The sequence below is a fragment of the Topomyia yanbarensis genome, chromosome 3, assembly GCF_030247195.1.
Source record: "Topomyia yanbarensis strain Yona2022 chromosome 3, ASM3024719v1, whole genome shotgun sequence".
NCBI lineage: Eukaryota > Metazoa > Arthropoda > Insecta > Diptera > Culicidae > Topomyia > Topomyia yanbarensis.
In genome coordinates this window covers 40332048-40346064 of record NC_080672.1, presented here as the reverse complement: position 1 = coordinate 40346064, position 14017 = coordinate 40332048, and the positions used below count along the sequence as shown (strand labels likewise).

The 14017-nt window shown below is 39.9% G+C and overlaps 3 protein-coding genes across 4 annotated transcripts in view; 2 read left to right on the top strand and 1 right to left on the bottom strand.

The window, feature by feature from the left end:
• Positions 1 to 14017, bottom strand: part of LOC131693527 (sodium-dependent transporter bedraggled) — a 346814-nt gene that overhangs the window by 231367 nt on the left and 101430 nt on the right. The gene's annotated exons all lie outside the window — the stretch shown is intronic.
• LOC131693554 (uncharacterized) lies at positions 3015 to 4398 on the top strand. Its single transcript, XM_058981465.1, has 2 exons — positions 3015 to 3296; positions 3352 to 4398. The coding sequence occupies exon 2, from the start codon at positions 3383 to 3385 to the stop codon at positions 4295 to 4297; it is 915 nt and encodes a 304-aa protein (XP_058837448.1). The 5' UTR covers positions 3015 to 3296; positions 3352 to 3382; the 3' UTR covers positions 4298 to 4398.
• Positions 8096 to 12540, top strand: LOC131693532 (probable cytochrome P450 9f2). The gene is made up of 2 exons (XM_058981441.1): positions 8096 to 8520; positions 8586 to 12540. The coding sequence occupies exons 1-2, from the start codon at positions 8306 to 8308 to the stop codon at positions 9994 to 9996; spliced, it is 1626 nt and encodes a 541-aa protein (XP_058837424.1). The 5' UTR covers positions 8096 to 8305; the 3' UTR covers positions 9997 to 12540.

The window sequence follows — 14017 nt, the reverse complement described above, 5'->3', positions numbered from 1 at the left end:
AGTATCAAGATGTTCGGAAGAAATACTGAAAAATGCCAGTTCTATAACTTTGTGGAAGACACCAAATTTCTATCTGTCTCCGTTGAAAAGTTAGTGTTGGCGCCCTCTATGCGGTAACATGTGGAACTAAAATTTTCTAATCAAAGCATGACTCGTATTATTTACCATAATTCTTCTGAACATACTATTGAGCTAAACCTAACGATTATTTCACAAAAATGTATAGTTCGTGCGAATCGAGTACTGATACACAACCATGCACTGTTATGCCCCATGCAAAACTGGCTTAGACATCACTTCGTTAAAAGTTTAATAACTTCTTTTAACAAAGCCGGATTGACTAGCAGTCTTCGACAAAGTTGTAGACAATTAAATTATCTTTCTTATTTTCACTTACAGTGATAATATGAGGTATACAGTGCCACCTAGCGTCGAAAATGCGTCTTAGTGGGTTTTCTCCATGTAAATTGTTGAAAAATCCCATTCAAACTTTAGGCACGTTGGTCCAGTAGCTAGACTTTTCCGATTTGCTTCAAATTTGGCGCAAGTACTCCTGGTGGGACTAGAAATCGACTCAGGGGTGGGCCGATAGGGGTCATTTTTTTTCCTGTCACTCTAATGGATAGGGTCGTCCCGAAGCAGTTTTCTGAGAGAAAATCGTACAAAGCTTCGCTGAGCGCGCTTCATCCGGCTACTTTGAACGGTGTTGTATGGCGCCCATATTTATACAGCACACTGTACCGGACCAGTGAGCAGTATAAAAATTTATGCGCGAAGAAATTCACAAAATCGACTGTGTTCCGTTTTACGAAACCCAATGTTGCGAAAGCCTTCGCCGTTGTTGCATTGAAGAGGTCAGCGAAACAAAGTTTTTTGTCGAATAACAGTCCCAAATGACGGATAGAATCTTCCCTCTGGATGACACAGGCTTGAAGGGTATATTCGCAACACCTTAGAGTGTCCGAGCGTCCGAAACTTAACACCTTACAGCTATCGACGTTGATCTGCATTCCATTTAGCGAGCAGCGTTGGCAATATCGTCTTGGAGCACAGCAGAGTCGAGTAGTGAGGCAATTGAACTAAAGGTATTCAGATCGTCAGCACAGAATAGTTTTTTCAGATTTGATGTGGGTACAGAGATCGTTGATGAATAAGAGAAAGATCAGTGGCACTAGGTGTCTTCCTTGAGGCACGCCGGTTGGCGTTTCGAATGCGCTTGAGCGTGTGGTGTCAATTCTAACGAAGGCGAATCGTTGTGAGAGGAAAAATGAAACCATCCATTTTCAAAACAACAATAGCAAAATATATAGCGTCCATTTGTTGACACTTCTCGACAGCTGGAACTAGAAAGCTTGTGTACGTCATCAAGTTCTAAGTGGCGGAACGTTTTTTTACAAATCTGTGATGACGCCGGTCAATTATATAGGAAGAAGAAGCATACATCGAGTTGTAGAAAAACTTTTCCAGATGTGAAATTTTGAGCGATTCGAAATAGCAACTGCCTTCGATGAAGTTGCAGAACAATACATTTTAAACAAATTTGCCGAAAACGTGAAAGTTTTGTTTTTCACACGAGGAGGGGCTCTGATAGAGCTGATGACAATTAATGAAATCGAAACTTGGTTTGGCTTAGCAGTTTATGGAGCTAGCGTCATTCCGGCGCTAGTTTAGTCTTGTCACTAAGCTAGTGTCGGATTCTGATGAGACGAAGTCGAAACGCAAATTCCATAAATAATTTATTTATAGGTTTTGTGCTCTTCACGCGAAAAGATCGTTTTAAGCAACAGTTTTTACTCCATCAATGAGAAATATAGCATAGTGCATATTGTATTGGCTTGGATTATGCTTTGGACCATGAAACATATGTGCACGAAGACTTCCAACAGCTTTCGGTTCTGACTTTTTATACTACCATGTAGAAGAAGCGTAAATATTCGTAACTAAGAGGAAAGCAAATGACGTCAATGATTTCAAAATGTAGGTGGAGTAGCACTGCTACTGTATCCTGTGGTTCGAGGTAAATTAACCGGATGCCATTTGGCCGAATGCTGTTTGACTGTATGCCATTTGGCCAAACGAGACACATATGGTCGAACGCTGCTAAGCCGAATGCCATCTGGCTACGAGGGTGGATTGATCAAAAGCAATTTGACCGAAAAATGTATTTGGTTGAAAGGACAATTTGGTCAAAACGGCCATTTAGCCCAAAAGGACCATTTTGCCGAACGATATTTGGTCGAATGCCATTTCATTTTAAAAATATTGATAAGAAATGGGTAGTCCGAATTGGAACAGGGTTGGGGTAATTCGGACCTTTCATGTACTTTTGCGCAGAACCGTTTATAAACAATGCGGTAAAAGATCGGAAAAATTGGCGCATAGCGAGTCGAGATCGAAAAAACAAGACATAGGGCGGGTTGAAAACAACCGTGAGTAAGAGTTGCAAGTCATGCGATTCTCCCGTTAATGGGATTGAGAGAATTGCATGCCGTGGTCGTTGCGGATCGGTTTTCCATCGCGCTTGTATTTGTAGTATGCAGCGATCTGCACTAGACTTGATGTCTAGCTTCAATAAGAATCTGTACTGGCTGTGTGACGATTGTGTTTGCTGTTTCAACACATGGGTGCAGCAATCCGATTCCGTTGCTCCTATCGTGGACACAAACAAGTTATGTGAGGCAGTAGATAATCTAAACGCGGTCGTCTCAAATCTCTCGAGCCGCATTGAGACTCACTTTCCGGCTAATCTTGGCTCTTTATCTCAAAGAGGCTGTTTGTGAAGCGACTTCCGAAGGACCTGCCCACTCCAAAACGAAGTTGTGAGAATGGTGCTAAAATTAGCGCCAAAGTAGCCGCTGTCTGTGGTACTAGAGCCATTCAACGCGAAATCAGAACAGTTGCTGATGAACGAGATCAGTTCTGGGTCTATCTGAGCCGTCTCGACCCGAGCCATACAGTGGAAGAGATTGTTACTATGGCCCAAGAATGCCTTGGTATAAGCGACACACCCAAAGCAATTTTGTTGGTCAAAAAAGATACCGATCTCACGAAACTCAATTTCGTCTCGTTCCGAATTGAGCTTCTACTTGGTCCACTGGAGTACTCGTTCGTGAATTCAACTTCGACTAGCCAAAGCAGGATAGATTTCGTTAATGGGATACCGGGACGCACCGCAGCTTGTATTATGGAAGCCCTCGATCCCTCCGCCACAGTCCAGCTACTACAGCCAACGTCCATCAGTCGTCCCGGTCCTGTGTGCGGGAATGGAGAAAGGGTCTTCCAAACTTCCTACTGCGGTAAGTACCCATTCATTCAGAATAATTCAAGCGCTGAAATGTTCCCCGATTACAGTACTCCGTTAATTGCGTCGTATCAGCCACAGATGGCGCTCTTCCTGCCAGCGAACCGCAGTTGTTTACGTGAGGTACCTAGTCCAGCTATATCGCATACATCCCACGTAATCTCGTCTCTTCGGTCACCGCGACGCACATTTGCCGCCAGTTGTGAGGAAGCCCTTAGTCCCCCCATCACAGTCGAGCCATTCCTGCCAGCGACCAGCAGCCGTCCCGGTCCTGTGATGGAGTTGGGACGAAGGATCTTCCGCAAACCTACCTCAGGCAAGTACATTGCATCTGTGAGCTCTCCCTTGCCTCAAAGCTCTTCGATTTCTAGCCTTGATCAACGACGGGATAAGCTGCTGTTATACTACCAAAATGTTGGTGGTATCAACTCAATCGTCGAGCAATACCGCCTTGCAATATCCGATAACAATTTTGACATCATTGTCTTCGTCGAAACGAGGTTGAACGATGACACGCTTTCCAGTCAGGTGTTCGGTACTGGATACGAGGTATTTCGTTGCGACCGGAGCCCTAACAATAGCCGAAAATCCACCATTGGCGGCGTATTAGTAGCAGTTAATACCAGTTTGAAGACAAAAATTGTCGAGAATATTTCTTGGGCTTGCCTAGAGCAGGTTTGGACGATTATAGAGCTTGGCGACCGTAAGTTGTACTTGTGTGCTTTGTATGTTCCACCCGACCGCGCTCGTGATATCGAATATGTTGAAGCACACTGCAGCTCAGTTTTTACTATCCTCGAAGACGCTAACGCAGTTGATGAGATCATGGTACTAGTAGATTTTAATCTTCCTAGCATTTCATGGAAGTCTTCCCGCAACGGATTCCTTTATCCGGATTCGGACCATTCCGTACTCCACCCAGGTGCAGTGAGGCTACTTGACAGCTCTAGCTCAGCGGTCAGCCACGTTACTAAAAATAAATTCTATTGCCAATGAAAATAACCGCCATCTCGATCCTTGTTTTGCCAGCGATCAGGTTTCTGCCACATCAATAGTGATGGCATCCTCCCCGAGCAAAGTCCAACATCAAAATTACAGCAAATAGACAACATATTTTGATATCAAGCATTAAATTGAAATCTTATTTTGATATCAGTTTAAACTTTTTCGGATATGACATCATATTTTGATCTCATTTTTATGTGCTTACATTTTTAGAAAAAAAAAAAGTTTGTTTCTATTTCTTTGACAAACATCAAACTGATTCCTTATTTTGTTATCAATGGAATATTTCACCATCTCAATAACTTTTCAATTTGCTTTCACTGGTAGCATAAATAGTTTTCTGTTTGATGTCATAGTGCAATTTTTCTGCTTTCGATTTTGATCTTTTAACCGTTAAAACGACCAAAATGATAACAATCTGAGCAATCATTCCCTACTACATCACAACATCAAGTTTAGTTCTCAATTAGTTATCAGACTCTGCTCGGGTCTCCTCTAGTAAAACCAGTGATGCATCATCCTCCATTGATCGATTGACAACACTGTGGTGCATGATTTCGATGTTTCATGATGTTTTCTGGAAATATGTGAACGAGCAGCGCAAGGAATCTGCACTGCCGTCGTCTATGACTTTCAATGGGAACACAGTTTCCACATGACGAGACATATGTGCACTTTTTTGAAAAAATTCGCGAATGTGAACTTTTTCGTAAAACGCTTGTATCTCAAAATTTTCCTTTAACCTTTAATTTGGTATATATAACGACTTGATCCGATGTAAAATTACCATTTTATAGCCAAAACCATTTACTAGGTCGAATTTTCCCCAGCTTACCCTAATTCGATAATTTTTCAATTGGGGATAATCAGTTGAATAAATGGGTATTCTTCTAAATAACAATTTCGGCTAAATATCTTTCGGCCTAATGGCATTCAGTCAATTGACCCGTTCGGCCAATTACTATTCGGCCAAATGACCCATTCGGCAAATCGATTCTTTCGACCAAATGGCAGTTGGCCCAATATCATTTGGACAAACCGCTTACGATCAAATGGTGGGACGCCGTGTCTCAGCAAGCCACAAATTGAGACCTCTATATTCAAAGGATACCCGATAGTCACGATGATATGTTAGTTAGGCCTTCTGCCACAATAGCTGAGTAGGTCCATGGAGAAACTTACTATCAAACGAGTAACCATCAAGAACATGTAACAAATTATGGGAGTTTGTATTACGGCCTCCAATAGTAACTGGGACTTGAACTGATGACTGACGGCATAATTTTGAAATACGCTGACGTCAATTTTCATATATACATATAGACGTCAATTTTCATATATATATAGTTTTTGCTCTGCACGCCGGACTATTACCACCCCCCGAAGTACGATGGGTAATTAATTAAAATCAAACATCAGACGATAATAACAAAAACCCAGCCTGGTGTTACGATCTTTGTCGCCAATGCGACAATCACGTGTTGGTCCTGAGACGTCATCATAACTCAGGGATAGCATAAGGGTTTGTGTATTGGGCCGGAGTCCCAAGGGCTGTAGGTTCGAATCCTGCCTCTGGGGGGAATTTTTTCACCCAATAGCTTTCGTTTACCTCACCATTTTTTATCTGTTTTCCCGAGCAAACGATGAGCCCATAACATCCCCATGCTCATAGTCCAGATTCACATCCATTATATGGATCAATTAATTTGTAACTGAGCATATTCATGGTTTTTTTAAGGGGTTGCATGGAGTTTAGGCCCATGAGAATTTGCTCGGGTTCCCCGTTGGATACCATCCAAAAATGGTTCGTATCGCCTATAGTGTTGTTTAAAATATTTAAAAATTTCCATTAGTAAATTGAAAATACTAGTAAATAAATGACGTATTGATTGATAGTCATATTGTAACTCGTGTCGAAGACTAATGCTGGCATAAATTAAAAGAAAACTTCATTCAGTTTTGATGTTCCTATAATTTTGAACAATACTGTATATAAGCACAACATTTCTCGCTTTGTTTCTCATTTCCCAGAATTTTAATAAAAAACGCTTGGAGTGACGGCCGGTTCGGCTGTTAGCCCCAACCACTTCGATGAAACTATGCGTGCTTTCCATCATTGACCTTAGTTTTCTTCGGTGATATTTACTTCGTTTCACGCTAGCAAAAGTTTGGTCATCGCAACATACTCCCGCTCGCTACACTCCATTTTTGATATAGGGTGATGAGCCTATTTTGGCACCATTATGGAGAGGGTCGCACTATTTTTTGAATAACTTAAAAAGAAGCCATATTACCTATAACCTTTTTCAGAATAAAGTATCAGTGTACTGTTTCTTAAACATCTGTATAAAGCTTATTTGGCAGAATTGTCTCAATTTTCAGCATAAATGAAAATAAATGTTCTATTCTGTGCATCTATTCCCACCTGAACGTTCCAATTATCGCCTCATGGGTGTGCCGATTTCCACCTCATCGAAAAACAATCTAGTTGAAACGCAATGCCTCATATTTCATTTGCGTCGATTCTAACTAGGTATCCAGATCATGGACGCCAACGCGTGATTTGTAAAACGAATTATTCTGCTTTTTTCAGCCGATCAAAACAAACGTAAACATTACGCACACGAAAGAAACTCATCAGCTGTTAGTAGAAGAGCGCCCAGAACTGCGCATGCAGGAAATAACCATGCGAAAGTTAACAACTGGAATATAAAGTTCACATCACACATTACTTCCTCCCGATCCAAATTGTATGTGCAGATGAAAATAAAATATCTGCGATCAACAATTAGTTGAATAACTTGAAATAATTGATTACTTATACCTAAAATTGCATAACATTATGTTTTCAAGTTCATGTTTTGGTTTGGCCGCACTGGTGATTCTTTTCTGTATGATGGATGCAAAAAGTTGGTTTTGATTGTGGTAGTGTATCAGCAAAACATGCCAATAATAGGAACCCCCGTATTTAGTTTTATCCTATTATAACACTAGGCCTATTCTAGTGTTTGACGAGTGCTTTTAAAGCGAAATAATCGTAAAAAGGTTCTCCAGCTAAAATAAAGGTATGTATCAGTGCAATATTTAATATATTTGTGCCGGAATAACGAGATATGAGGCGGTAAATGCTGGCTCGAAAGTGTTTATTTTGCTAAGCGCCGTTGCGTCCTGTTTCGGTTCACTACGCGAGTGAGGCGGATCAGCAGATATTTCAATAAGGTGATTTTGTTTTAATTAAAAGTTGGATTTAGTGGATAGTTCTGAATACGTATGTGCACAACAAATAAAGAATATAACTTGAGCTTTTTTTGTACACCTGTTTTAGCCAAATCGATATTGTCATTATCTCATATGCTTGGTTCGAAACCAAGGGGTACGAAATAGGGTCACAATAGGCTCTACTGCCATAATAGGCACATCACCCTATACATACATATGAGAGTCTCAGCGCAAGATTGGCCCAAGTTTAGAGAAGGCAACAGTTAGTTCATTACTGATAGTTGAACTGCCTATAATCGCATATCAGACCTTTGCGCAAATGGAATCCCATAGAACATGGGATTGACTTGCGATTTTAGGTAGTTTATCGTCGTAAAATTCTAATAATAAAGATCTTAATAAAATAATTCCAAAATCTCTGCAGTAAAAAAAGCCTAAAAAGGTAAAAAATATTCTGGCATCAATTGAACGCATACATTATAGGAAGATTCTTCAACAATATTGTAATATCTCGAACAATCTTATCGTCGTTAAGTCATTCTTGCGGTCATCCCCTCCCTAATAAATACACGTTACAACGAACCAAATCACACATTTGATATAAGCTTCGCGGTTCAAATCGTAAAGTTTATTCTCGCTCAAGCTTCGATTTGATAGTGACCGTTCTGTTCAGTGGTGAAGTGTTAGTGACACAATCGGGAACCACCAAAAAATCACACAAGTGTACTCGAGATTTCATTCGTACAGATTAGTTAGTTATTCGATTAATCTGAAACCGTCATGGTCGAAGTTAATTTGCTTGTCGCGGCTGCAATAGGCACCATCATACTTCTTTTCTATCGTTATGTTGCTCAAAAATACCAATACTTCCTGAGCAAGCCTGTGCCATGCGTGAAACCTACGTTTCTACTAGGCAGTAATGGGGCAACAATTTTCCGCCGGCGAGGCATTGTATCGCACCTACTAAAACTGTACAACGCATATCCAGACTCCAAGTGAGTGGAGGGCGTGTTTGTTGTGCTTATACGCCGCCGAAACTAACATTTTCAATTTTTTACAGAGTGACGGGTGTTTACGATTTCATGACTCCAGTGTTTCTAATCCGTGATCCGGATGTTATAAAGAAAATTTGCGTGAAAGATTTCGAATTTTTCGTGGATCATACCCCAATTATCCCCAAAGAACAACTGGACAGGGAAACCGGTGGGCAAAGTTTAACCCGCAACACGCTGTTCGTGCTGAGAGGCCAAAAGTGGAGAGATATGCGAGCGACGCTGAGTCCGGCGTTCACCGGGAGCAGGATGCGCCACACGTTCGACTTGGTGGCGGAGTGTGCTCGTTCGATGAGTAATTTCTTCGCCGCGGAAGCAAAGTCAGGAAAGAAGCTAGAGTACGAAATGAAGGATACCTTTTCGCGTCTGTGCACCGATATGATCGCAACGGTTGCCTTTGGTATAGAAATAGATTCGTTGAAGAATCGGGATAATGATTTCTACCGGAAAGGAACTCAAATGTTGAATGTTCGATCGATTAAGGTTATGCTGAAAGTTCTGTTATTATTCACGATGCCATCGTTGATGGAAAAATTGGGAGTGGACGTTATTAGTTCCAGTTTATTGGCGTACTTCAAAGGAATGGTTCTCGATAACATGAAACAGCGGGAAGTTCATGGCATCGTTCGAAATGACATGATTCACATGCTGATGGAAATTCGACAGGGTGGCTTAAGGCACCAAAATGACGAGCAGAACTTGAAAGATGCAGGTTTCGCCACAGTTGAAGAATCTTCCGTTGGAAAATCGATCCATTCTCGACTTTGGACTGACAACGAGCTAATCGCACAGTGTTTACTATTTTACATGGCTGGATTCGAAACAATATCTACATGTCTGACCTTTCTAACGTACGAGCTCACGGTCAACCGAGAAATTCAGGATCGTTTGTATGAGGAAATCAAAAACACTGATCGATCCCTTGACGGAAAGGCCCCCACATATGAAGTGCTCCAACGCATGACCTACATGGATATGGTCGTATCAGAAGGTCTTCGCATGTGGCCTCCACAATTGGTTTCGGAACGTTACTGCACCAAAGACTATCAGTACGACGATGAAGCTGGGACGAGATTTGTCATCGAAAAGGGTCGTACCGTCGCGATTCCAATAATTGCTATTCATCGCGATTCGAAGTACTATCCGAACCCGGACGTATTTGATCCGGAACGATTCAGCCAACAAAATCGATCGGGGATGGGTGCAGTTCCATATATTCCTTTCAGCATTGGTCCAAGAAATTGCATCGGTTCTCGTTTGGCACTGATGGAGGTGAAATCGATACTATACTATCTACTGAAGGACTTCAGTTTGCAGCCAACGGAGAAGACTCAGATACCACTACGGCTGATGAAACATTTGTTTGCCTTGCAGAGCGAGAAAGGTGTTTGGTTGGAGGTGAAGCCAAGGGAATCATGAACGGTGTAGTAGTAATTTGGATAGATTAGATTCGATTAAGGCAAAGTGGGACTGATAACAGTACATATTCGGAAGAAAACAGTGAACACATATGAAAATAATGTGGATTCCGATTTGATCAAAACTTTCCGGGAGTGAAATACTACGATATGATTATGTTTTCTCTTTTAAAGTGCTCGCTCTCTCCTTTTGACCCCTAAGAAAATGCGGGGATATTTCAACGATCCTAGTTACACCGATAACTCTTCTTGGTCATGGTACAGGGATTATGAGAAAGTCTTATGAGACCATTCCCACACATTGGTCCCACTAAGTCACGGTAATTTGACAAAAACGATTTTGTTAATATTCATCAGTATTCCCATACTCAGCCTCAGATTCATTATTCCCAAATTAATTTCCAAGGAACAATCGTCTTAGCTCTGAATATTTTATAGGAATTTTTGACAAGCAAAATACATAAAAAAAGTGCTTTGATAACTATTAAATATTTTTATTTTACTACTGACTCTTGAGGGTCACACACTCCATCTCTTCTTTCTTATTCATACACGATCATATCATCATGGCATTTTTGAATTTCCACAGAACTGACATGTGGCAGTTTGGTTCTCATAGGTTCATAGCGTGGTCTGTGCACAGTGAGTGTCATGTTCTAGAAGTAGAGTGATTAAGATTCGGATTTTTATCACCCGTACACCGTTGGCAATGTCGGGAAAAAAATTCTCTAAAAGTCGCGATGAACAGAGATCACTTCATACCGTAACTGCAACTTGAACCAGGAGATTGCACTATAAGATGTACCTGGAGACAGATTATGTAGTCGTACTTCGACTGCACCATTCAACACATATATACGGGGATCTTGACCTAAACATTGTCAAATACAACAAAGGGTTTCATGTGGTTCTTATATACTAAGTCAACTGATTGGAGTCGATTGTGCCATTGTACTGTAACCACATTCCGTACCTGTTGAAACTGAATAAGTAGAACGTTGTGAAGTTCTTGGTACACTTCCAAATAAACCTTAAACCACGTCGGAATATACTGCCTCGATTGGCACGTTCCTTGTGTTATTTGGAGATTTATGTGAACCACGTTAATATGTTGAACGGTTTCAAAAATGTGATTACGTGATCGTTGACTGGGGTTTGTTCCGCCCAGCGCATAATACGAGTTTCCTTCGTACTTTTTATCCGTTTCAAACATTCTATCTCCTAGAATACTTAGAATTGAGCATAATTTATGCCCACATTTTCGACGCATCGACTAATATCATAAAAATCATTTTACAATTGCGCTAGATGCTCAGTTTCGCTTGAAAGCATGGTAATCGAACGCAGGGTACCAAAAAATATCTTTTCCGAGTTACAATTCTAATACGGAATATTTTTCCATGAATTTAAAAATTGTGCCTATTTTACGGAGATTTACGCTTTGTGTACGGAGTTCTTTAGAAAATTATCGCGATGCGGTCAAGCGAGGATATTTGGCTTTATTCAAGCACATAAAAACATAATGAAATAACATGTATGTTTAGAAATATCGTAACTTTTCTAAAAAGGTGCACCAGATCATGTTGCATCACGATAGATGACAAAACTTACATACAGCTTGGATTCGAAAAAAGTTCTGATCTGGCAGGCGATTTGAGGATGTGATGAACTTAGTGCTTCATACATCATTTCTGGGACAATAAACGGCGTCTTCAGAAGTGACTTGTAATTTATAAGAAATCGCAATGTTTAAATTCCGATTTGGCCTGTTCTAGCACCCGGTCGCTACACACGAATAGTACGAAGCAAACTATGTGAAATCAGCGCAACAAGAAATATGGTCCCATCAAATTGGCCCATTTGAATTCTTTGCCTAGAAAGAAAACAACGCTTCGCAACCTTCATTGAACTAGAAATAGGTTTGAATAAATGAGATTATAACTAATTAACATTTTCTGAAAGATTCAAAAATTCAAAAGCGAAATTCTTGTGAACTTTTTTTTTAAATAAAATTTTCGTCAAATTTTATTTTCGAGTTTGCATCAAATCTCGACATTTCATGCACCTTAAAGGCATGTGGCATCTAAAGTAAGAATCCTATTATTAATTTTTGCTATAGTTTATATGGGAAATTCCTGTGTGGCTCCACTCTTAAACCCGTAATTCCGCAACCAAAATTCCGATCGATACAAAATTCAATAGCAGCCGATGGGAAGGTTGCACCTCTCATTTTAGACTAAGTTTGGGCAAATCGGCCCAGCCATTTCTGAGAAAAATAAAAAAAATCGAATCGTATGTGTCAAAACTGAGTTTTTGACGCATACGCACATACATGCACACACATACAGACTTTTTCCGATCTCGACGAACTGAGTCGAATAGGATATGTCACTCGGCCCCCGGGGCCGAGATTAGGTTGACGGTTTTCAAAGTGATTGCATAACCTTTTTATATGAGAAAGGCAAAATTACTATTGCACAAAATATGTTAACTAGTTTTTAGATAAATAACTCACAATAATCCGCAGTAGTAAATAGATTAACTAAAGGATAAGTAAATAATAAATAAATAAATAAATAAAATAAATAAATAAAGAAGCGATTGAGTAATAAATCTATTAATTAATTAATTTTTCCTTGTTAATTTCGACTAATGTGTAGTCACCAGAGCTTAAAAAAGTTGACATCCCTGCGTGAACTTGAAAGAAAAAAGAAGTTCAATTTATGCCCGCCACGATGAATGAAATGTTTGATTCATTTCCCTCGTTATTCTTTCTCCCGACACAGCGCATTCAGGTTCGGATATGTTCGGTTTCAGAAGCAAACTGAATTTTGTTTCTATGCTAGTTCTGAAAAGGATTATTGACCAAAAGTACACCAGATATAGATTACGTAGTTCACTTATGCTCGAAAATGTAGACAATGCCTTCAAACTGCCCACATAGTAACAAATGAATGGGGAGCCGGGGAATCTGAATGTTGATTTCGGTCAGTGGCGTAGCCAAGGGGGGGGTTTTGGGGGTTAAAACCCCCTCCAAACCAAAATATTTGAATCGAAGAAAAAAAGTTTGATGCTGACTAGTTTATTAAACATTCAAATAATAATTCTGGAAGTATATTATCTGTTCATTACATTGAGAACCTGTTTTAAACGTTATGGGGACTTTTTGTAAATTGTGAGAATGGGATCTTGTAACCAATATTTTAGTGAGGATCCTATAGTTGATAAATCATGTAAATATCAAGCAAAATAGCTCAATGAAAACGCCTTGATAGAAACTGATGAAAAATGGCGTTTTACGCTTGTCTCTAACAGGTCAAAATCGGTTCTATGTGCATTTGATTTTATTTGAGTTATCACTTATATAAAGTGCCACTAGCTAAGATTGGTAGTAAAAAATTTTTTTTCGCCTTTTTCGCTATTTATGATGTACATTTGAGTATCTAATTGAATGGCGCCAAGATTCCATCATTTGGAAACCATCAGCTTTTGGAGGTTTAGTATTTTGCAACATAATCTTGTTGATAAATTTTTCCAGTTGGATGCATTACTAATTCTAATCAAATTTAGTTCGAGACTGAGTGTCTTCAGCAAATTTTTCATGAATGTTATTGCAAATATGTAGCTTGGTTGAAGATATGAATGCAACCCGTATTTGTGCATTATAGGCCATATTGCACTACGATTCCCTTACTAACGGTTATAGGCGGCAACAAAGAATTCGAGAGAACACCTTGTAGATGACGTTTACTATCCTAGTATGCAAAAGTGACTTCAATGCCACTTTGGTCAAATTTAACTTTTTCGTATTTTCATGTTCACTACGAAAATTCGCATCTTTCAGTGCAAACGACTTCAAATAAAAAAATAACCTGTTGAAATGCGAAAAGCAAAGTGGCGAAAGCATGCTTTTACCCGCACCATGCAAGATTTGGAAATTGATTTCCTGAAAAATATACTCGATGGCATTTACGTCACCTTTGCATACAAGGCAGCTCAGTAATGTGATTAACCGGTAATTA